Genomic DNA, 26,637 nt, shown 5'->3' on the forward strand with positions numbered 1-26,637 from the left:
GTAGCAGTGCCCAATCAATTTTTCCGCGATAAATGCATTTAAATCTTCAACTTGGTGCCAACCTAGCAAAGTCAACTCAACTTAATGCCAACCTGACAAAATTATTAATTTAGTTGCCAGTTAACAACTGTTTCGAAGAGGTACTCTATCTAGATTATAGTTCTATAGTAACATATGATATGGAAATTTCAATTATAATTAAAAGATTGGGAGAAGAAGAATATACATGCTAAAAGACGAACTTTAAACCCTTAAAAACCACCCTTAGAGTTAAAATATCGCCAAAAGATTTCTTAGTGCGCCTCTAAAGGGCCAACTGAACATACCTACCAAATTTGAACGTTTTTGGCCCGGTAGATTTTTAGTTATGCGAGTGAGTGAGTGAGTGCCATTTCGCTTTTATATATATAGATGAATTTGTTTGAATAGTGTGTGGTAGACTTTTCTAAAAAAAAACATGAATTTTGTTTGCGAGTTGGGAATGTATTTAGTAGGGTTCAGAACTTGGTGTGGTGAGATTTGTGTTTCAATCTGTCAGCATTCCTTATTTAAGACTTCAATGCTTCCCATATAAACAATGCTGACAGCTTGAATTGAATCTCTTCTACTAGCAACAGTTGATTTCATATTTTTGTAGTTTTTTACTGAATACGATTAACAATGTACTAATATTGTTACAACGATTAAAAATGTTAATAATCCAGTGTTTGTAATTTCATGAATGTTCAAAATTTTATCTTTTATTTGACAAAGTTTGTATTTTATGATATATATTATTGAGTATAATTATATATATTTTTGATTCAAAACATATTTCTATTCAGGGTACTGAATACGATTAAAAATGTACTAATATTGTTACAACGATTAAAAATGTTAATAATCCAGTGTTTGTAATTTCATGAATGTTCAAAATTTTATCTTGTATTTGACAAAGTTTGTATTTTATGATATATATTAGTGAGTATAATTATATATATTTTTGATTCAAAACATATTTCTATTCAGGGTACTGAATACGATTAAAAATGTACTAATATTGTTACAACGATTAAAAATGTTAATAATCCAGTGTTTGTAATTTCATGAATGTTCCAAATTTTATCTTGTATTTGACAAAGTTTGTATTTTATGATCAAAAGACAAAGAAATGAGAATACTAATCATGTATAGATTGAGAGACACTATATCTTCCCAACAGTAGAATATAATAGGAAAATTGATGTATTTTCTAATAAACTTGTTCATATAACTCTGTTTATTTCATGTATAGATTGAGAGACACTACCTATATCTTCCCAACTGTAGAATATAATAGGAAAATTTATGTATTTTCTAATAAACTTGTTCATATAACTCTGTTTATTTTGATAGCAATATAATAAATTTATGTATTTTCTAATAAACTTGTTCATATAACTCTGTTTATTTTGATAGCAGATAGTTGGTTATATGAATTGAAATTGACACAATTTTGTATTTTATATGTTATGGTTATATGTTATTTTGTATTTTGGTTATATGAATTGAAATTGACACAATTTTGTATTTTATGATCGAAAGACAAAGAAATGAGAACATTATTTATAAAAATGAGAAAATTGTATAAAATTGAGAGACACTATCTTCCCAACAGTAGAATATAATAGGAAAATGGATGTAATTTTTCAATAATTTGTTCATATAATTCCTCTGTTTATTTTTATAGCAAAGAGTTGGTTTGGTTATATGGATGAAATAACTTGAAAACACGGAATTAGCTTAGAAACTGTAGAAAACTATAATCAAGTTTTTGTAATAAACAGAGCTTTAGCATTGATATTTGTAATACAATTTGAAAAAGATGTCGACAATTAAGATCTTTTTGACGATTAACAAGTTGAAATGTATTTAAAATTTGAATAAGAGTAATAAATATATTGTATTATCAATCATTAAATTTTGGGTTCTGGAGACGTAAACTCCTGTATACCTGATAGTATATTTTGTAATAAAATAAATTCTGAAGTTGTTTTGAACTGTTAAATCCTTTACTTCATTCAACTAATTATTGATTTTACATTTTCCATGCATTAAATTTGTTTTTAAATTCGAAATCAATCGCCTTTTAAGTGAGATTTACTTTATACCGCTAGCTTTATTCCTTTTAAATAACACCAATTATCTCATTCAAATAATGTTGACAATTTGAGAGAATTTCGCAAGCAATTTATTCAAATCATTGATGAAACATTTTTTCATAAAATTATTTTATTTTCAATTCGTATTCTTCATTATTGCTCTCATTTTTGTCAAGGATGATTTCCGTAAGAACTTTCGACTTGTGCTTGAGTAATGCAAAATAATATATTTGATGGAACTACATTTATAGTGGGTAGGTTTGTGATTTTGTATTCAAATTTTTTAAATAAGTGTAATATTTCTCAAGTTTTTTATTCATTGTGATACATTCTTCGATTCATTTGAAGTCAACCTTCAAAATTCAAAATCTTCAAATCATTATTCCTGGACCAAAAATCAAGTAACGAATTGTGTGATATTATAACCTCAACCTTTTGACCTAAATTTCTATCAAAATTTTTGGAGAGAAATAGTACAGGCTCAGCCTAGTTTTTCCTTCAATGTCATAATTATATTATAATTGTAGTATTTTGTACAATAAATAAATGAATGAATTTATAGGTAGGTTCCGAACCATTTAGTTGTATATCACTTTGTACTGATTATGCTTCTTAGGATTACCTCTCACTTTAATTTGTAATGCTATTTCCAATTATTGTAAACTAAACGTATAAAATTAGGTAGTATGCCTTGTATGTAGTATAGTAATTAATATTATTGGTTCTGAATATGTTTAACCAAACTATTAAAATATAATTATTTTTATAGGATGATTACTATAATAAATTCATTTATAGAGAATTTAAAAACTCGTTGTTATTTTTTCCCTATCCACCGACCCTGTCTAGAAAAACTAAATTTCCTTAACAAAATTACTCAAAAAATTCCAATTTGTAGAGATTTGAGTGAAATATTTTTGTTTTTAATCAGTTTTTAAATATCAAAATTCTAAATTTTTAGTTTAGTCATTAGTTTTGAAGTGGAAATTGGACTTTTTGAAGTGAAAGTGAAATTTTAACCTTATTCTTTTTTGAAACTTTTATTTGTAAAAAATTGGGAGAAGACTGTTTTGGCTATGCCTGTTGTCTTCTCCCAATCATATTATATTTATTATAATTATGATTTGTAATATTGTCAATGAAATGAATAAATAAATGAATAAAATTGAATGAGAAGTACAAAGCAATGATTTCTGTACACATTTTTATTAATAATACAAGTGAATTATAAATAAAAACAATGAAATTGAAAAAATATACACAGTTTATACTAATCAATTATCCAATAAAGATGTACTGTTTCAATAATACTATCAAAGTATAAGGTACACACAATTTTCATCATTCAAGTACATACAACAATGATTAAAACAATATATAATTTATACACTAGTGTATAGTCCTGATTAAATGCCGATATATCTTTTATTTGGGTGAAAGCAAAACTTAACTTAATTATTATGTTAGTTCCTATAATCTAGTTTTATTGATTTTTATAAAGCTTAATGTGTAAGCTCTTCAAATACATTGCTAATATGCTTTAAAACTAGGTTAAAAAGTCTTGAAAAAAAGGTGAAGAGGTTGTAATGACAGTTATCTACTCTCAAATACAGTAAATATTGTATAATTTATAACGAAAATTCAAAGATTGAGTGATAATATCGCTTAAAATACTTCATAGAATCTATATTTTGTAAGAACATTTTGAGCAAAATTTTGAATCATTCTCAGACTATCGAAAAATTGTTTTTCTAAAAAAATTCTAAAATACTAATTCTGAAAAATCTGTAAAACTTTAGTACGGTGTTCTGTTCTTGATTAGCAAAATGTTTGAGCAAAGTATTTCTACTTAATCTTTTTTAAGACAAGATTTCTCCTTTATAGAATTGTAAGATACATATTTTTAGAAAATAAATTATTAAGATTTCTATTATGAACAATGTATCACAAATTTTGGCAAGGAGAATTACAATATAATATCAACTGTATAATATTTTCTACAAAAAAAGTATAATTTCATAAATCTAATCTAGTAATGAGTTTGATTATCAGATTTTGTCCTAGTTACTTATTTCAAGTTACTTACTTATAAAGGAGAAATCCTTTAAAAAATTGTAAAGATAGGCTACATATTTTTAGAAAATAAATTATTAAGGTTTCTATGATGAACAATAAATCACAAATTTTGGCAAGAAAAATTACAATATAATATTAACTGTAGAATATTTGTTTACAAAAAGTATAATTTAATCCAGTAAAGAGTTTGATTATCGGATTTTGTCTTTATATTGCTACTTATTTCACTTCAGACAATCAAAAAAGTAGTCAACAAATTTGACTTGAGTTATTAATGTACAACACATAGAGAAGATGAATAAATCTTTCCTTGGTTTGAATTCGTTTTAGTGTATTAAATATTTGATTACCACGAGTAGAATATACTAAAAAATTAATAATTTTGATAACGGTTGGAAAATACAGCATCCAATCATAATATCTATTCAAATCATTATTCTACAATCAAACTATTAAAATACTTGTACTTTTAATAACTTTTCTATTGTAAAATTACGATCTCACTAGAAATAAATATTGACGTAAAATAACAATTCAAAATCTATCATATTAGTACTTGTGAAATATTAGATCTATATTACACTGCAACAAAGTTATCTATCATAGAAGACTATTTCATAGTTTAGTCATTTATACATAGTTGATTTTAATAAATCATTAATTCTAACTGAGTCTAAACTATAAATTCTTAATAAAATAGATAACTAATCGTCTTCAAGTCTTTGCTATATGTCTCACTAGATTTTGATCACCAATTAGCTGATCATTGGTCAACTCTTAACCGAGATAAAAAGAATCAGTTCTCATTTCTATCAGCGAAAGAGAATGATATTAATTGTCATGGAACTATCTATGATTGAAATAATAATCATTGAACTATCAATTATTAAAATAAGTCAATCAACAGTAGAAATGACTTTGTGTAATCATAGTTAACAACAATCTAAATTGATTCAAGACAACGATCAAATAGTATAATCAATCGATTCAATTATTTGAATCATTACGGTATTCTATCAATAATTATTGATGTTGTTGGAATTAAATCAATAATTTCAATTCCAAATATTGAAAGAAATCGAGAATAGTCTTCAGGTAGCCTGATCATCACTATGATTGGAAGTTAAATATTGATTATAATTTTACAACCCTTAATAAATCAATATTCTTCAATCATGATCTCTCAATCATAAATACATAAATTTCAAGAAATCAGTTCTCTGATTTTCATACAAATTGTCATAATCTGATCAATTGCCAACCTCCGATTATAAATAACCGTCGATTTTAACTTCCAAATGTCTAAACCAGGGTTGCTCCAACCAGGATCAACTATTTCAAATCAGTTGATCTTACAAGTTATAACTACTTAGCAGATCCCTGAACATAACTCATAACATAGCACATCGCTGATCTAGGGTTAAGGTAAACCCCGTTTAGTGCAACCCAGCATAAACAAAATCATCAATTCCTTAATAAGAGTTGATCAAAACAGTGTAAAATCAACATAATTTTATGAAATTAAAAGCCGGTCCCGGCTGCCTAAAAAGCAGTCGTTAGGTCATGTCAGAGGCCCTGAAATTGATCAGTTGCGACCTGAAAACTCTGACACCAGACCTCAGCCAGCCAGGTCACTCGATATTATTATTATTATAACATAATTTTATGAGCCTTGATATATTCAACATAAAGCTCAATGCTTCAATTTTATATTGAGATAAAATCAAGATTTATTTGTTTGAAATCAATTGAGATTTCAATATTGAGAGAAAACTTTCACTGCAATCTAGCTTTTTGACTTCTCTTTTGTATACTTCTAGGTACCTAGCTGATATCATGGTCAACTCACATAATTTCAATAACCTTAATACATCTAACATATTTATCAGTGTTGTGATGAGTCTTTGAGTGAAATTTTCTCTGTAATCTGAAATGTTCAGTTTTTGGATAAAACTTTCACTGCACTCTAAAATGTTTCTCAGTTTTTGGATGAAATTTTCACTGCAATTTAGCTTTTTGACTTCTCTTTTGTATACTTCTAGGTAGCCTACCTAGGTGATAATATCATGATCAACTCACATAATTTCAATTAACTTAATTTATACATCTAACATATTTATCAGTGTTTTGATGAGTCTTTGAATGAAATTTTCACTATAATCTGAAATGTTCAGTTTTTGGATTAAATTTTCACTGCACTCTAAAATGTTTCTCAGTTTTTGGATGAAATTTTCACTGCAATTTAGCTTTTTGACTTCTCTTGTAGGCCTGTTGGTAGAAGTCGAAGAAGAGGACGAAGAATATCGTAGAATGTACTAGAAGAAGGGCGGCCACTAGCTTGGGGTACCCGCAGTCGAAGATTAGGACTTGCGCTGAGTGAAAGAAAACTAGAGTGAACTGCAACTGAAAATTGAAACATAAAATAAAAAATTAAAAAATAATAAGATTGAATGAAAATTTGCACTATAACATCGACAGTTGACCTGGATTCTTACATATCATTGACAGTGAAAATGACCGATACAGTGAAAATATCATTTTGAGTTCTAATTGGACTATACTGTAGGTGAGCTCCACGTTATAATGGCATTGAAAATTATTAACATTGGTGTTGCTTTCCTTGTCTATTATTCGACAAAGCAGATATCGCTATCTTTCTCTACCTCCGCGACGTTGCCGTAAACTTTTCAATAATGTGGAGATATGATTGATTAAAAGAATAATTATTTAAACTTAGTCACGGATATTTATTGTTAAATCGTTGAAAAAAAAATCTTGGTGAATGAAATACAATATTTTTTAAAAATTGATTAAAAGAATATTTAAACTCAATCACGGATATTTATTGTTAAATCATTGAAAAATTTAATCTCTTGGTGAATAAAATTTAATAATTATTTTTCAACAACAAGAATGGACTGTCGATATTGCATTAGATTTGCATGTATCTGCTATCTTATATGGAAGGCAGAGATTTGGCAACGATGTTCTCCCATCTTTATCCATTGCCATTATTATAACATGGATCTCACTATAGACCTGAGCCATTATGGTTTCTAGATATTTATTTATTCATTTCACTTAAGGCTGTGCAAAGGCTAATAATAAACTTTCTACTGGTGATATTTTTCAAAGTTTTTCGATTTGTGCTATCATTTTCTATCATTATCATTTATCATTATCATATAAATCATGCAGCTATCAAAATGAAAAAGGTTTCTCAGGACTTTTTGAGATATGAGCGCCTAAAGTTTAAATTTTTGGGACAGAAAATTTCAAGTTCGGTAAGAGATAAATCCATGAGATTTGGAGGATAGATTCTTCATGGTATTGTTGATTTAATAGAAAAAAAAAAATTCTGATAATATCAATTTTTGAGAAAGTTATTCAATTCATTAAAAATGACCAAAAAAACAACTCTACGTTGAGTTATTTTTGGTAATTTGAATAACTTTCTCAAAAATCAATATTCTCAGAAAATTTTTGTTTTATTAAATCAACAATACCATGAAGAATCTATCCTCTTAATCTCATGGATTTATCTCTTACCGAACTTGAAATGCTCGGTCCCAAAAAATTAAACTTTAGGCGCTCATATCTCAAAAAGGAATTATCGGGAAAAAAATGTTATCCTGAGAAACCTTTTTCATTTTGATAGCTTGATGATATACAAATCGAAAAACTTTAAAAAATATCACCAGTAGGAAGTTTATTATTAGCCTTTGCACAGCCTTCATAGTAAATTGATTTTAATTTTATAGTTTGAATTTATATGATTGAATTTACCAGTTGTAACGTGGTGAGATGTTTCTTCCACCATAGGTATTTCTGGTACTGAGGTCCCATTGCTGAGATCATGTAGTAGGTGTACATAATTACATGAACGATGTTGTTGATCAGATTCGAGAAGGTACCGTGTCCTCCTGTAAGTTTTCAATTTCGATTTTAATTTTCAACTCAGTATAAACTACACTGCAGTATACTAGGATGAAGTAGAAAATTAGTAAGCTGAATCACACTCTAGTACTCTGAGATGAAGTAGAAAATTAGACTAAGCGCACACCAGTTAGTCAATACAAGACAAGACAATTATTGTTCTTAGCTGTTCTTAGTGGGAATTTGTGTGTATTTTTGGCTTCAAAATTCATAAAATAACTTAATTAATACAATGTGCAGTGATAATTAAGTGTAATATTTAACTATAATTTGGTGTTTTAATTTTTCTAAATTTAAAATTTGCATCTCATATTTATTTTTGGACGAAAGTTGAGCTTGAACTTCTTACAGAAGAAACATAACCTATTTTTTGGACACGTAATCAAAATTTGGGAATGGAATAGTTTGGGCCAAGCCTGTTGTTCCTTCCCAATCATATTTAATAAATATAATAAAATATAATATATAATATATGATTTGTTATTGTATCCACGTATAAATAAATAAATAAAAAAATAAATAATAAGACATGATCAGACACGTTTAGTCACAATACTTCACATTGTTGCTTATGGAGACATGCCTAATTGCAATGACTAATCCGTGTGAGTTGCGTCATTAAGCAGCTATGTGAAGTATTGTGACTAAACGTGTCTGATCATGTCTTGTCTTGACTAACTGGTGTGCGCCTAGCCTTAGTAAGTATCGGTACAATTATAGGCACTGTAGGTACTGTATGAGTTGATGTATTCCAATATATGAATAACTTAATTATTTTTATAAAGAGGCTAAATCTAACATTGTGGAAAGACATAGGAATTGAGAGCTTCTATGTAATGAGTTGAGTGGTTTTTTTAGCGTATTCATGTGCAAAAATAAGGTTTTCAAATGAATAATAAAATAGGTAGCTTACTAGGAGTGGTATACCATAGGAGTGGCACTCCTTAAAAGCCGTACGAATTTTTTCCTTTAAAAAGTTCTTCTATTCCTTTAAAGTGGCTATATAATGCCATTATCCAATATTATTTTTAATTTAAGAGTAGCCCTGAAATTCAACAATGTGCTCATGGATAATATTCTATTAATTTACTCAACACATATAATATAAATGAACTTATCTATTTATCTGTAAACTGTTGTTATCTTCATAGTTACTATAAAAGAGAGCCAAATAAGTGACAAAATTCAGTACGGTACAGTAAGCTATATTGTACCTCATATATAATTCGATCATCAAAAACTGTTTGAAAGGAATAAAATATAATGCCAGAAAATTTTGTGAAGGGGATAAAAAATTATACCGAAAAAAATGTGTAGGAAATAAATATTTTCAGGAAAATGATAAACTAGAAAAGCGATTCAACTACGAATGAAATAGCTGATGATTGATGAAAAATGTTGACGTAATATTGAATTTTACCAATACTTGTAAATAATATCAATTAATTGTTAAAAAATATATTCAATTTCTTAATATCGATTTTTAGATATTTCCTATACTGTTACATTGTGATTTGAAACATTTGGCAGATGGCAAAACATGATATATCTGACATCACTTGCAAAAATTCTCAATAGTTAATTTGAATGAATGTTTTATTCCTTGATATTTTATATTTAAATAGTCAAAGATCAGCTGATTATATTAGTGTAAAATGGGTATGAAAAAATATGATAGATGATAATTTTTGCAGCTATGCCAAACTTTGAAATTATTGCTCTCCTGAAAAGTTTACAAATCATGACATCAGCTTGTGTCATCTACCCACAGAATTTTTAATTCACATACAATAATAATGAATAGGCTACTCTTCTCCATACAGTAACATTGAAGGCTATCAAAGATTTTGAGTTTCTATACACAATAATCATGGATACTCTTTTCTCCCTTACATATTACATGGAATCATTAGCATCCTTTGAAACCTCTGATTTTCAATAGTTCCCATCAGAGCCTTCGATTTTTTGACATTGTTCATCAAAAACTCATACAGTTCTATTCAATTTGATCTTCTCTGTCACATCTATTATAAATCTTACATGGAATCATCAGTTACCCTTAAAACCTTTGATTTTTATTAGTTCCCCTTGGAGCCTTAGATTTTTCGACATTGTCCATCAAAAACTCATACAGTTCTATTTAGTATGATCTTCTCCATTACATATACATATTACATGGAATCATTAGTTTCCATTAAAACCTTCGATTTTTATCACCTAGTTGAAAACTTTTGATTTTTGTTAAAAACCTTTGATTTTTCGGCATTGCCCATCAAAAATCCATACAGCTATTCTATTTAGTTTGATCTTCTCTATCACATCTATTACAAATCTTACATGGAATCATTAGTTTCCATTGAAACCTTTTATTTCTATTAGTTTCCCTTAGAGCCTTCGATTTTTCTACATTGTCCAACAAAAATTCATACAGTTCTATTTAGTTTGATTTTCTCCATCACATCTTACATGGAATCATTATATAGTCTCCCTTAAAACTAAGGGTTTGGCAGGACCCTCAATTGTTTTGAGTTGTGAATGAAAATTTTGGTTTGATTTGATTGAACTTTTGATATTTATTAGTTTCCCTTGAAACATTCTATTTTTCAGTATTGTTCATCAAAATTCCATACAGTTCTATTTTTAGTTTGAATGATTTTTATGATAGAATTTACCAGTTGTAACGTGGTGAGATGTTTCTTCCACCATAAGTACTTCTGGTACTGAGGTCCCATTGCTGAGATCATGTAATATGTGTACATGATTACATGCACGATGTTGTTGATCAGATTCGAGAAGGTACCGTGTCCTCCTGTAAGTTTTCAATTTTGATTTTAATTCTCAATTTTCAACTTGATATAAGTCACACTTTCATACACAAAGTAAAAGAGGAAGGACTGACATACAGTGAAAATTTGCACATATAAGACCAGAAAAACAATGGTTTTAGAAAAGAGACTGAAATCTGTAGGGTTCAATTGTACAAAAGAGAGAGAATAGAATAGAATAGAATAGAATAGAATAGCTGCCTTTATTTTCACCCAGGAGGGCGGAGTTAGGGCGCAGCCGGCCCTCTCTTACACTCAACCCTCCAATACAATGCTGAATAATTCAAGATTGAACAAATACAAATTGAGAAAGGAATATATACAATATTACAAACAAGGTTGATAGATTTTATTGAAATACAGAATAATAATCAATGTTGAAAGAAAAAATAGAAAACCAAAATTATTATTAAGATATAAATAGAAATTGAAAATTAAGAACTGAAAATAATACAATAGAGAGATAGAGAGAGAGAGAGAGAGAGAGAGAGAGAGAGAGAGAGAGAGAGAGAGAGAGAGAGAGAGAGAGAGAGAGAGAGAGAGAGAGAGATGGATAGATAGGCTGTCTTTTATTCTAAGAGAGACAGAGAGTGAGAAAGATAGATAGATAGGCTGCCTTTATTTTAACCTGGAGGGTGAAGTTAGAACGCAGCCGGCCCTTTCTCCCACTTCACCCTCCTATACAATATTCTAATGCATTTACATCACAACCACATAAGGAAATAATCTCTTAATAGAATAATAAGAATTATAGAGAAAAAAAGAAAGAATAAGAGAGTTTGAAATCTCCTGAACTCTTCATGTTTCTCAACATGTCTGACATTTAGTCCTTGGCTTTCATTGTCAAGAAGAATTTGTCAATTATTCCAATTTTCAAATTTCAAAGAGGGGGAAGTTAATAATAGCAAAGTTTGAACATAAAGGAGGAAAGATCCTATAAAAAGATACTTTCGTTACTAAACGTTATTGTTCAACGGAGGTTTCCAAATGGTAAAATAATACTTTAAACGAAAGTACTTCTGTAATCCAAACAAAGTACCGTAGTTTAATGCATCCATTCACATAGACTCTATAGTGGAATGTTTATTTATTCATTTATTATTTATTTATTTATTTATTTATTTATTTTTATCATTTATTTATTTATTTATTATTTATTTATTTATTCATTTATTTATTTATTTATTTATTTATTTATTTATTTATTTATTTATTTATTTATTTATTTATTTATTTATTTATTTATTTATTTATTTATTTATTTATTTATTTATTATTTATTTATTATTTATTTATTTATTTATTTATTTATTTATTTATTTATTTATTTATTTATTATTTATTATTTATTTATTTATTTATTTATTATTTATTTATTTATTTATTATTTATTTATTCATTTATTTATTTATTTATTATTTATTATTTATTCCATAAAAACATAGAAAGGCTCACAGACAAACTCCAGTACGAGCCTTAATGACACATTTGATAGTGTAACGTTACAATTAAAAAAGAAAACAAGAGAAAAGAAAATAATATCGCAATTCATTGAATATTCACAATTCAGTAGGCTATAACTAATAAGATTAGAAGAGAACGATATATTGGTCAGATTCAGAAAGTTAGTAAAAGGGTATAGGATGAAAAATATTTAAATAAAAAGAAAGAAGAAACAGTTGAAAAAATGGAGAGTTAGTAGAGCTCAAAAATAATAATTTATTCATCAATTGAGCAGCATAATTTTTCACAAGATTTTTTGAATGTATTGAAGCGTTCATAGAAGGGGTCAAGGAATGGGTTTAGTCTATTGTACAATCTCATTGTTCTATTCAGGTAGGAATTGAAATGGTGAACGGTTCTGACAAACGGTATCTGAAATAGCATAAGTAGATATCCCATGGAATAGGGCGTTTATGTCGCAACTTTTACTGTTATCTCAAACCGATTACTAAACAAAGCCGAAACAATAGCGTAAGTAGATATCCCATGGAATAGGGCGTTTATGTCGCAACTTTTACTGTTATCTCAAACCGATTACTAAACAATAGCCGAAACAATAGCGTAAGTAGATATCCCATGGAATAGGGCGTTTATGTCGCAACTTTTACTGTTATCTCAAACCGATTACTAAACAATAGCCGAAACAATAGCGTAAGTAGATATCCCATGGAATAGGGCGTTTATGTCGCAACTTTTACTGTTATCTCAACCGATTACTAAACAATAGCCGAACAATAGCGTAAGTAGATATCCCATGGAATAGGGCGTTTATGTCGCAACTTTTACTGTTACCTCAAGCCGATTACTGTTGATTATTGTTTTACTGTTTTGTTGGGGTGAGAGTGTATGAACGTCCCAATATGAGAGACTACCATTGTCACACAGCTTCACGGGAGAGAATTACATGAACTATCGGCTTGAGATAACAGTAAAAGTTGCGACATAAACGCCCTATACCATGGGATATCTACTTATGCTATTGTTTCTCTAAGTTTTGAGTTATCTAGTCTATCCTAGAGACAAACGTTTATCCAATGTTTAACGTTTTTTTTTAGACTTAACGTCTATCGTTGAGTTACCTTAGTTAGTTTATCCTTCATCAAAGTTGTAGTTTTTGAATTCCTCAGATGAATTCAACTTTCATTACTGAGACTTTAATCAATAATCCCAAGGGCAATAAAAATGATGGAGTAGTTTTCATTGATTGATTCGCTACCTTTATTAAAAACCTAGGAGGGTGGAGTTAGGGCTGCCGGCCCTCTCTTACAGTTAACCCTTCATACATTTTGTTGAGATTATACAATATCACATTGGTACATTTTCCTCATGCAACTATTATTTTATCCCCTCTCCAATATCGGTTACCTGCAATGAATTTAACGCAGATCCAGGTCTCAATGGGTGTGAGAGAGTGATGGTAGAGATGCAGCAACGATATCTGGTTATCTTTTTTGCGCAGCACAAAGAAGACCTTCAAACACACCAGAAAACAGACAGAGAACAGTAAATGAAGGCAATATTGGTTAAAGAAAGTTAACAAAACACATAAAATACAGATACGAAAACAGTGGAGCAAAGCGAGTATATTGAGTTCGGGGAAAAAGATAAAACTGTACCAGAAAACAGACAGGGAACAGTAAATAAAGGCAATATTGATTGAAGAAAGTTGACAAAATATATAAAATACAGATACGAAAACAGTGGAGCGAAGCAATATTTTGAGTTCGGGGGAGAAAAAGATAAAACTATGGAATAATACTAATCGATCGTATATCTTGAGTATCGATACACTCTGATTCTACCAACAAATACACTCCACTTCATAAGATAGTTGGAAGGTGAAAAAATAGAGAGAAACTACCACTAAACGTATAAGAAATCGAACACTTGACATTTCTTGTTCGCGTCGATTCGCGTCTCAATTTGAGACAAAAGTCTTACATTAAAAACTGGTGTGTCTTTTGAATGCTTGCTACCATCGAAGTCTCCAAGAATAGTATTATGGAGTACCTAATAATTGGTGGAGTAAAAAGTAGTATTATGAGTACCTAATAATTGTTAAGAGTGAAGAGTATTAGAGTAGAGAGTGATAGAGAGATAGGGTTGAAGTGATTTAAACGTGATGTTGCTTTCCATGACGAAACTGTAAATATTAACTCTGTTGTAGTTCTGACACTGTGTTACTAGTAGATATTTGAAAAGAACACTTACTTTTGTTGGAGTATTGAGGATTGCATTTCATGGGGGAGCTTCTTGAGGCTGATGAAGCTCCTCTTCAGGAGTGAAATGCATTCCTCAATACTCCAAGAAAAGTAAGTGTTTTTTCAAATATTTACTAGTAACACAGTGTATGAACTACAACAGAGATTTAAACGTACTATAAACCGTTGGAATAATTATTGATATTTACACAAATCATCTATCTATATATATAAAAGCGAAATGGCACTGACTCACTCACTCACTCACTCGCATAACTAAAAATCTACCGGACCAAAAACGTTCAAATTTGGTAGGTATGTTCAGTTGGCCCTTTAGAGGCGCACTAAGAAATCTTTTGGCAATATTTTAACTCTAAGGGTTGTTTTAAGGGTTTAAAGTTCGTCCTTTAGCATGTATATTCTTCTTCTCCCAATCTCTTAATTATAATTGAAATTTCCATATCACATGTTACTATAGAACTATAATCTAGATAGAGTACCTCTTCGAAACAGTTGTTAACTGGCAACTAAATTAATAATTTTGTCAGGTTGGCATTAAGTTGAGTTGACTTTGTTAGGTTGGTACCAAGTTGAAGATTTAAATGCATTTATCGCGGAAAAATTGATTGGGCACTGCTACTTCAATTCTGGGAATATTATATTACTAGCAGTCAGGCTCGCTTCGCTCGCCATATCCGTTTAGCCAGACGTTTAGTCTGGATCCCCGACTGGATCGTCCTAACATATGATAAAAATGCTCAAACAATGAAAAATGCAGGCGAGCGAAGCGAGCCGGCTGATATCATTCTTGGACAATCCAGTCGGGGGTCCAGGGGGCGGAGCCCCCTGGCTAGACGGATACGGCGAGCGAAGCGAGCCTGACGGCTAGTATAATATAAATGAACTTATCTATTTATCTGTAAACTGTTGTTATCTTCATAGTTACTATAAAAGAGAGACAAATAAGTGACAAAATTCAGTACGGTACAGTAAGCTATATTGTACCTCATATAATTCGATCATCAAAAACTGTTTGAAAGGAATAAAACATAATGCCAGAAAATTTTGTAAAGGGGATAAAAATCATACCGAAAAAAATGTGTAGGAAATAAATATTTTCAGGAAAATGATAAACTAGAAAAGCGATTCAACTACGAATGAAATAGCTGATGATTGATGAAAAATGTTGACGTAATATTGAATTTTACCAAACTGTCACGGCATGCAAATTCTACCTAGACTTTGCAAATATGATCAGACAAAATATCTGACTCGTAGTTAGATAACTCTGTAACAGACAGACATATTAAAGAACATATATATTTGTTGCAATAAATGAACATACAAACTCCGCTAAAAATGTTGAAATATATGATAATGATAACGATATGATAGTACAAATACAGCTTAAAATCTATCCCGTATTTTATAATAAAAAATTGTCAATAAATGAATGAAATAGATGATATTAATGAATGTTGTTAGAAGAAATGAATGTTGGAATAGATGATATTGATAGCGATATGATATCATTCTATAATACTGCTGTGAGATCTAATTTTCGATAAAGATTATGTTGACTCTCTTGGGAACAATATTATCATGTTTTATCATCATTGAGAAAAGATAGAATCTCTTCTCCATAGTATGATATACAGATCGAACTTTCTCAAATTCTATTGTTGGATAACGGATCCAATGACAACTAATCCAATTGGTCTCTGACCAATCAGAGACGAGTAGGAGGACACTCCCACTTTTGACGCAATCAAATTTAATTACAACTTTAATTACATAAAGTGGTGAATCAATCTTGAGTTTTACCAGAGTACAAAATATTGTTCTTTTAAAAGTACAAGGGGCCTTAGGAGGTTGGTCGATTCAAGGACATTTTAGTATAATAGTCCAACACTATTTTGTGGAAGCAATGGGAAGCCTCTAAATAACTTTGAGCGTAGAGAAACAATAGCGTAAGTAGATATCCCATGGTATAGGGAGTTTATGTCGCAACTTTTACTGTTATCTCAAACCGATTACTGTTGATTATTGTCGTATTTTACTGTTTTGTTGGGGTGAGAGTGTATGAACGTCACAATATGAGAGACTACCAGTATCACACAGCTTCACGGAAGAGAATTACATGAACTATCGGCTTGAGATAACAGTAAAAGTTGCGACATAAACGCCCTATACCATGGGATATCTACTTATGCTATTGCTTCTCTATGCTTTGAGTTATCTAGTCTATCCTAGAGACAAACGTTTATCCAATGTTTAACGTTTTTTTAGACTCAACGTCTATCGTTGAGTTACCTTAGTTAGTTTATCCTTCATCAAAGTTGTAGTTTTTGAATTCATCAGATGAATTCAACTTTCATTACTGAGGCTTTAATCAATAATCCTAAGGGCAATGAAAATGATGGAGTAGTTTTCATTGATTGATTCGCTACCTTTATTAAAAACCTAGGAGGGTGAAGTTAGGGTACAACATACGATGATTCCTCAGATGAATTTAACTTTCATTACTGAGACTTTAATCAATAATCCTAACGGCAATGAAAAATAATGTAGCAGTTTTGATTGATTGATTCGCTGCCTTTATTAAAAACCTAGTAGGGCGAAGTTAGGGCGCTGCCAGCCCTCTCTTACACTTAACCCTTCATACATTTCGTTGAGATTATACAATATCACTTTAGTACATTTTCCTCATGCAATTATTACTTTATCCCCTCTCCAATATCGGTTACCTGCAATGAATTTAACGCAGATCCAGGTCTCAATGGGTGTGAGAGAGTGATGGTACAGATGTAGCAACGATATCTGGTTATCTTTTTTGCGCAGCACAAAGAAGACCTTCAAACACACCAGAAAACAGACGGGAAACAGTAAATGAAGGCAATATTGATTTAAGAAAGTTAACAAAATATATAAAATACAGATACGAAAACAGTGGAGCGAAGCAATATATTGAGTTCGGGAAAAAAGATAAAACTATACCAGAAAACAGACAGGGAACAGTAAATGAAGGCAATATTGATAAGAAAGTTAACAAAATATACAAAATACAGATACGAAAACAGTGGAGCGAAGCAGTATATTGAGTTCGGGGAAAAAAGATAAAAGTATAGAATAATATACTAATCGATCATATATCTTGAGTATATCGATACAATCTGATTCTACCAACAAATACACTCCACTTCATAAGATAGTTGGAACGTGAAACGATAGAGAGAAACTATCACTAAAGGCTTATAAATTAATAATAACACTATCAGTTTACTGTTCCTCCACCAATCATAATTAATTTGATGATTTGTGCATGATAGGATCAAGAAGTGACTGTTTGAATGGAAATGGAGAATCCATAGAGACGCTATAAATACATCGTATAGTTTAATCTTGGGCTACAAAATATTCAAGTGTCATCACACACTGGTGTCGTTGTAGATGATCAAGAGAAGACTTATGTCAAACAGGCAATACTCCAAATTATTGAGTAATGACATAGAGAAACGATAGCGTGAGTAGATATCCCATGGTATAGGGCGTTTATGTCGCAACTTTTACTGTTATCCCAAGCCGATAGTTCACGTAGTTCTTTCCTATGCAGCTGTGTGACGCTGGTAGTCTCTCAAATTGTGCCGTTCATACACTCTCACCCCAACAAAACAGTAAAAATTGACAATAATCGACAGTAATCGGCTTGAGATAACAGTAAAAGTTGCGACATAAACGCCCTATACCATGGGATATCTACTTACGCTATTGTTTCTCTATGGTAATGATTTTTTCAGTGAGTATATGGGTTAGAACAATAAAAAACAAAACTTGAGTTTGTGACCAGTCAGATATTGAGGCGACACGTCACGTGACCCGAGTCTGCTAGATTAGTTAATAATATTAACTTATAAGCTACGATCATAATAATTATCATGTTCACATTGAGAAGGAGCTGGTAAGTGTGAACATTATAATATGATTTTATTGCATTAAATTATCCAGCAGTCATGTTGCGTTGCATCTCAATTTGAGACAAGACATTAAAAAATGGTGTGTTTTTTGAATGCTTGTTACCATCGGACTTCCCAAGAGTATATAAGTAATAATAATAATAATAATATCGTGTGACCTGGCTGGCTCAGGTCTGGTGTCAGAGTTTTCAGGTCGCAACTGATCAATTTCAGTATAATAAGTAATAATAGTTGAAGAGAAGAGTATGAGAGTACAGAATACTATTAAAGGTGGTCGAGTAATAATGGTAAAAAGTAAATTCGTATGGCTTTTGTTGGTGGGGAGTCCCTAGCGGGAAGGTCCCACCGCCTAAATGTATCATTTAAGTCGTCAATGGGCCTTACGAATGTCATACTTCAGCCGGGACCGACAGTCACGTGCCCATCCGATAACACGGCATGGTTAAAAAACGTTTGGTAATGAGAGGGTTCGAACCCAGGATATCTATGCTGATAAGCAAGCACTCTATCCACTAGACCACAGATCACAGATCAGTAATAATTGTAAGAGTATAGGGTATTGAGAGTATAGAGTTATAATAGGTGGTTCAATAGAGTTGAAGATAGTGGTTCAAAAGTAGTATAGAATTGTTGGAACTGATCTCTACAACTCTACACACGTCTCTAATCGTTTTATCTCTGATATATAAATAAGCATCAAACCTTTTGTATCATTCTGTAACAGATTTCTAACTTATTTACTCACAGTATCGGCGAATTCAGTCAGTTTTGAGATGTAGTACCACCAACAGAGGTTTGCCATCTGGAAAAAAACAAACGGGTTTGAAACTCAAAAATATAAAACTTTTGAACATTTTATGACATAATATAGTCCCTATAACAAAAAAGGCATGAAAGCTTGATGATGTAGTTAAGTTGTATGAATAAGTAAAAAGTAATAAGTTAAAATTAAAAAGTTACTAAGTAAAAAGTAATAAGTAATAGGTTGTTGTAAATACGTTGTATGAATCAATGAAGAATGAAGAATAAAGCTTGCGATTCGGAATTGCTGAGATCTGATGAACTCAGAAAAGAGGAGCATAATACCATAGAAAAACAATAGCATAAGTAGATATCCCATGGTATAGGACGTTTATGTCGCAACTTTTGCTGTTATCCCAAGCCGATAGTTCACGTAGTTCTTTCCCGTGAAGCTGTGTGACGCTCGTAATCTCTCATACTCTGCCGTTCATACACTCTCACCCCAACAAAACAGTAAAAATTGACAATAATCGGCTTGGGATAACAGAAAAAGTTGCGACATAGACGCCCTATACCATGGGATACCTACTTACGCTATTGTTTCTCTATGATAATACTAAAAGTTCAAATCGTAATTCAAATTCATTTTGTGAATTTTAAATTTGTATTTGTAAAATCGTAATGGAATTGATTGTTGGGAAGACCTCGAAGAATTTCATATTCGTTTCATAAATAATATGAGATAGGCTATAATTCATTACATACAATATTATTTTCATGTAGACGTAGTTTGATTTCATAATGAATTTGATACATTTCAAAGAATAATCAAAATATCACTCATTACTCACCCTTAAAGCTGTTGGATTATGAGAGTAATCTACCGGTTGACATTTGTAGCTGTATTCTAGCAGCCATCCACTCATCAAATGCTGAAAAAGGAATTGAACATTAGTTTTATCAAGAATAATAGTCTAATAGTTGTCAATGGAAACGAAATATCAAGTAAGTCAATAAAAACATAGAGTTCTCTCACATACAAAATCCTGCTTATTAAATCTAATCTTCTAAACAAAGTCTAATCTTTTGAAACAGAAAAGTCTAATCTTCTGAATGAAGTCTAATCTTTTGAAACAGAAAAGTCTAATCTTCTAAACAGAGTCTAATCTTTTGAAACAGAAAAGTCTAATCTTCTAAACAAAGTCTAATCTTTTGAAACAGAAAAGTCTAATCTTCTAAACAAAGACTAATCTTTTGAAACAGAAAAGTCTAATCTACTAAACAAAGTATAATCTTTTGAAACAGAAAAGTCTAATCTTCTAAACAAAGTCTAATCTTTTAAAACAGAAAAGTCTAATCTAAACAAAGTCCAATGTTTTGAAACAGAAGAATGTTAAATTACATGACGTGAAATCCTGCTCCAGAAAGCTATATCAATGAAATTTCAAATTGGAGTTGGTTATTCTGCAAAGATTTCTAGAATCCCCTCAGCCTTCATTGAGAATATTGCTATATATCAATAACTCATAAATATGAATACAGGATAAATACAATGATAATGTTCAATATTCTGATGTAATATTTATGACGTGCTCAATGATGTTAAATGTGATGTGCTCAATAATGTAGATAATGTATTGAAGTCAATACAAGATAACCAACAGATACATTTCAACCTTTCATACACAATCATACAACAACTTAAGTTCATTTTGGATAAAAAAACCGTCGCTCATTATTAAAATCAATGATTGGTAGATCTAGACCAATAGGTATCTAGAATGGTCAATGAAATCAAAATATCAAGTAAGTCAATAGAAATATAGAGTTCTCTCACATAAGAGCTCTCTCATATCTACCCATTCGGATAGCTCTCCTATCTAGAATGATAGGTATTCAAATCCAAATTGATATCCTCCAAAATATCCTAGATTTCTTAGAGATTAGGTACAGGTAGGCCCACAGTACTTAGTAAAGAGTATTTAGTATTCATTCAAACTGTACCATAGAATAGAACTATCTATGAGAGTAGTTTACGTTTTAAAGTATAAGTTCTCTCTGACAGTACCTACTTAGTAATATTGATATCCTCTAAAATATCCTAGATATCTTAAAGATTAGGCACATGCAGGCCTACAGTAATATTAGTAAAGATTAGGTCTTGAAGTAAGACAGAAAATAATCTGCTCAAATCTCAAAATCGTCCTAGATTGTTGTTGAAGTCGGCCCATTCACCGAGAGTGAGAGTGAGAGTGAGTGGGGGAGAAAGAGTAAGAATGAACCTTGCCGACCTTGGAGAGTCAACGAACCTCTAAGGTCGCGAGACTTCTCTATTAGTTTCACTTTAAACAGTCAGCATTCGCTGCATTTGCAAGCATCGATGTTATCTATGAGACTCGCTGACATGGAGAGATATACTTCACCTTGTCAGCGTTGTTGGAATGGGAAATATTGTTGTTGAATACATGAAACCCTGACAGTTGAAAGTGAATTTATTTCACTTCCTCGTCACTTTCATCCAACTTTTTATATCCACTTTTTCCGCTCTGTTCCTCAATTACGTTGTCTTTCCCTCCACTCTTTCTTACATCATCGCCTTCTTCTACTTTTTTTCTTCTTCTTCTTCTCCTTCTTCTTCTTTGTCTTCTTCCTCTTCTTCTTCTTCCACATCCAGTCTCTTTCCGGTTTGGTGTGTGTTTGGAAGGTCAATGTGAATTGTAAGGAAAGCAGATACGTAATAAAATGCAGGCCAGGTATTATTATCTAAGGGTCACTGTGTTCCTAAAAAGACTGGATTATTTAATCGTGTGGAAGAGTTCTCAGTGAAGGATTGAACTCTCTGGATTTTGCTAGACACTGGGCTACCTCGACATGTGGGTATTTGAAGAAGAAACTATTGAACTGTTACACTCATTTCTTTATTTTATCATGCAAAACTACTTATAATGTGAGAAATTTTATAAATTTCTCTTCTCATATTTTTCACCAATGTGCCATTGAATGTTAGAATATTTATTAATAATGATTTTTCAAGAATAGACGGTTATCTGTTCAAGCTCTTCTGATTCATGTAGATGCAGTTCAATATTATATCAGAAGGAGGAACTAAAGTAATTTAAAAAATGTATTACATCTTCAAATCGATCAATAATTTCTCAGATCATATTTTATGAAATTCATTGAAAATTATTATTTTAAAAAGTCTCAGTGTATGAGCCAGCGTTTTTTATATAGGATTGTAATCCACAGACAGATGAAGAAATCTAAATCCAGATGTATATCCAAATCTAATCACTTTTCTCTCTCTTGAACAAATGAGTTCAATATTAGTTCAAGAGTGAGAGGAAAAATGGGTAGGATATAGAGTTAAAAATGAAAAGAAGTTAAAGCAAACTGAAAATATTAATTATTTTCACTGATTTGTTATTGTATCAAATTATTCTGAAAGTAAAAGGGTCAGTTCATTTTGTCCCACTCTACTTTCAGAATAACTTTTATATAACAAAACAGTTAAATAATCTGTATTTTCAGTTAGTTTCAATTTCTTTCCATTTCTCACCCTCTATCCTATCCATTCTCTCTCCACACCTCTCTCTCTCTCTCTCTCTCTCTCTCTCTCTCTCTCTCTCTCTCTCTCTCTCTCTCTCTCTCTCTCTCTCTCTCTATATATATATATATATATATATATACATATTTAAAATATGGCAATCCTAATTATTTCAAAAATGATTTTAAATTTGTTTCCGATGGTAGATGCTTCCCATACTAGAACTGGTGCAAATACTCATAGGATACCTAGTCATCGAGCTACTATCTATTCTAAATCGTTCCTTGTCAGTGCTTGTCGTGAATGGAATAAACTTCCCAACTCTATTAGTTGCATTGAGAGCCGAGCGGGCTTTATCTTGTCTTTGAAAAAATATCTTATAGAGAAAATGACTGAGTCTGTCCAACCCCAGAGCACTGCATGACAAATATTCTAATCTCCCTTCCTTTCCATTCTTCATTCCATTCATTCATCCATCTTACATAATACATATTCATCATCTCATCTCAACATTTTTGTTATTTAGTATTGTATATCGTCATTATTACTCAATCAATTTCTAAAATCTTAATTGAATCCCACCCTATAACTTTTGTTCCATTTATCTATTTTGAATCATTAATGCAATATTGTATTCACTATTACCATTCTAATATCATCTGTTTTTTTTTCATTCATCCCATAATTCTAAGATTCAAATCACATATTCACATGTTATAATATTCCCAACCTATCAGTGACCGACCGGTTACAGCCGATTATATAACAAGCGGCTTGTTGCTCATATATACGACGAGAATATTTATCGGTTAGCTTGCTTTTATATTTATTGCTTGTTGTTATTGCCTGAGAAGAAGATGATGAAAGAGAAGAAGGAGAAGAAGAAGAAGAAGAAGAAAATTTTTAAGAAGGAAAAGAAGAAAGAGAGAGAAACAGAAAGAGAAAAGAAGAAGAAGGTGTCTTACTGGCCCACTGGCCTAGACAGGGGTCAGGTGTGGCTGATCAGGTTATAAGTCCCACAGACCTGTATTTACAATCAATTATTATACTGGAAATAGAGGTAGGTATTGTTGAGACTACTGGACAAACCAATGTAGTATTGTTTCATCACATTATGCATCTTTCAATATGCACTTGTGCCGTCTATACACTTGTAAGTAATAGGCTCAACTCACACTTACGCGACTCAGGTCGAGAAGAGACTGCGACTCTAGTCTCTTCTCGACGCAGTATGTGTTTTCAAATGGTGACGTCGCGGAGACTGGAATCGACTAGTCTGAGTGTCACCATTTGGAAACACATGCTCTCGACTACAGTCGTAGTCAAGTCTTTCTCGACTTGAGTCGCGTAAGTGTGAGTTGAGCCATAAAGTGATTAAATTATAAAAAAACTGTGGGGTGATTGATCTAGAACCCATCTTGATTGGCGAAATTTTGACCAAAGATTGTGTTGGAATCGGTCTATCAGTGTATTTGTTTACATTCGTGTTTCGGATGGACACTTTAAGTCGTCGGTCCCGGCTGCCTGGAAAGCAGTCGGCAGGTCATGCCAGAGGCCCTGAAATTAATCAGTTACAACCTGAAAACTCTGACACAAGATCTGAGCCAGCCAGGTCACTCGATATTATTATTATTGACCCAGCGAAGTGAGGTCTAAGATTCAAGTCGACGGTTCGGCATTTCTTTTAATGTTTAAATGTTTATTTGTTTATATGTTGCGCATTTACGGCGAAACGCATTGATTGATTTTCATGAAATTTGAAAGGTATGTTCCTTTTTAAATTGCGCGTCGACGTATATACGAGGTTTTTGGAATTTTTGCATTTCAAGGATAATATAAAAGGAAAAAGGAGCCTCCTTCATATGTCAATATTAGAGTAGAAATAACACTATAGAATTATTCATCATAAATAAGCTGTCGAGCGAATTATAAATTGCATGCCTCATTGAATGCAATTTTATGCACTATCAAATGAACTATTGATTGCGTGCAATAACGCATGCAATAATTAATAACTAAAACAACATAGTATTGTCTCTCGAACTTTCTCTGCTCTGAACTTGGGCTGTCCTGTTGCCAGTATGTATTGAAGAAGATTAGCATCTTTTGATGTTAGCATTTTTGATACACCAACCCCAACAGCCATTAGCCGTTTTCACACCGATATGTCGCCGACACGACACGACAGGACAGAATTTACTCTGATGGACAGTATAAGAGGAGGCTGCGGTTTATAACTGCGCGAGGTCTACTGTTCACAGAACTACTAGTAATATTTGTTTCCAAATAATTTCTTGTTGAGAAACGCTCCAATTGAAAATTATTGTTTCCATGAGATTCAGATTTTCCATTTTTCTTTCAAAGGTTTAGAATAGATGTAGAATAGTAGCAGAATTATAGCATACATATGCAGTATAAGATAAATAATACAGTAACAGATACAAGTTGATGAATACAGGGAGAATTCTAGCAGTTGAATATTCTAAACAGTTAAATAGTGTTCCAACTGTTTGTAGGAAAGTCCACGGATGGACTCAGCTTCGTAGGAGAGGCCACGTTCACTGGGATCATATTAAAGTCCATCCCATTAAAGTCCACCACTTTGCCGTGGATCTACCTCTGAAAGATTGACTTTTCTTAACATACCATGTCGATCTTACATACTTTACAAAATGAACGATGTTTGTGACAGAAATTTCAGGCTTCAAAGTTCCTGTTTCGGGATAAAGTTTAAAAAATAAAGACCCAAGTTTGGGTCTGAATAAAATCTCTGAAAAATAAGGCACATAGACTAAATTTGAATACCAATTTTATCCTCTATTATTTTTCATCAATAAATGTTCCGGATAACTCAATGTTGGTCTTGGGGAATGACATTGCTTCACAAACAATGTTGTCCTCAAATACTTTATGAGATAAAAAATATTCTGTGTTTTTTATAGAAACTCCATGACTCCATGGACTTGTAAAACTCCATGGACTCCATGTACTACATATGTTTCTTAAAAAGAATACATCATGATCGTGATCACCCGAACAAATAAGAGCTCAAAGTTATAGAAAATTACAAATTACATTAAAATATCTTCAAAAATTCCCAGGATATTACTTGGGCACCTCAGGCTTGTAAAGTCTAGTATATAAAGTGACTAATAACCGAAGCAGGTGTATGTGCAATATCTTCGAACTCCAATTTTGTCTTCATCTCTTTCTTTCTCTCTCTCTTACACACACTGTGTCTCACTTTCTCTCACTCTCTCTCTCTTTGTCTGTCTCTCTCTCATCAATATTTTTTCTTCTCTCACTCTCACACAATCTTTTTTTTCTCTCTCTCTCACACAATCTTTTTTCCTCTCTCTCTCTCTCTCCTTATCCAAATTCCACTTGTCCTTTCTCTCCTGATAACTTTGCATGTGTGCCGAAGAGTGATATGGAAGCATGCGCAAACCTGTTTCTAAAAAGTGAAGAAACTCATGCCGTTCTGACTAATAGGAGTACATTATTTTGAGCATGCTACTTCAAAATGCAGCATTGCTCGAATGGGAAGCATCAATGCTACTTATGAGTAAAGCTGACCGTTTGTAGTGAGTCTTACTGTGGTACAGAGAATGTGGAAGCCGTGACTTATCAAATCTTGCTCAACTAGGAAGATTTTTCACAGAGTTTAACAATTCCGCAAAGATGAGTTTAACAAATGTAACACAGAGTTTCATG

The 26,637-nt window shown here is 31.5% G+C and overlaps 1 protein-coding gene and 1 long non-coding RNA gene across 6 annotated transcripts in view; one reads left to right on the plus strand and one right to left on the minus strand.

Moving 5' to 3' along the window:
- Nucleotides 1–815: 815 nt before the first annotated feature.
- LOC120353969 lies at nucleotides 816–2,930 on the plus strand. Its single transcript, XR_005572699.1, has 2 exons — nucleotides 816–2,374; nucleotides 2,687–2,930. It is a non-coding gene; the product is annotated as an uncharacterized LOC120353969 (long non-coding RNA).
- Nucleotides 2,931–3,307: 377 nt separating this feature from the next.
- The window catches only part of LOC111054749 (elongation of very long chain fatty acids protein AAEL008004), a 31,826-nt gene continuing 8,496 nt past the window's right edge, over nucleotides 3,308–26,637 (minus strand). Inside the window, exons 2-7 of one of the 5 annotated variants that reach the window (XM_039439549.1) lie at nucleotides 20,228–20,308; nucleotides 19,381–19,437; nucleotides 17,409–17,514; nucleotides 7,983–8,119; nucleotides 6,439–6,599; nucleotides 3,308–6,204 (exon numbers count right to left, since the gene is read on the minus strand). In XM_039439549.1, coding sequence (XP_039295483.1) covers nucleotides 6,195–6,204; nucleotides 6,439–6,599; nucleotides 7,983–8,119; nucleotides 17,409–17,514; nucleotides 19,381–19,437; nucleotides 20,228–20,308 — 552 coding nt within the window. In that variant the 3' untranslated portion in view covers nucleotides 3,308–6,194. Of the gene's footprint in view, nucleotides 6,600–7,982; nucleotides 8,120–10,804; nucleotides 10,942–13,825; nucleotides 13,932–17,408; nucleotides 17,515–19,380; nucleotides 19,438–20,227; nucleotides 20,309–26,637 lie in introns of all 5 variants that reach the window. The other 4 variants (XM_039439550.1, XM_039439548.1, XM_039439546.1 and 1 more) reach the window with 4 other exon arrangements.

The sequence above is a fragment of the Nilaparvata lugens genome, chromosome 13 (genome assembly GCF_014356525.2).
Source record: "Nilaparvata lugens isolate BPH chromosome 13, ASM1435652v1, whole genome shotgun sequence".
Lineage (NCBI taxonomy): Eukaryota > Metazoa > Arthropoda > Insecta > Hemiptera > Delphacidae > Nilaparvata > Nilaparvata lugens.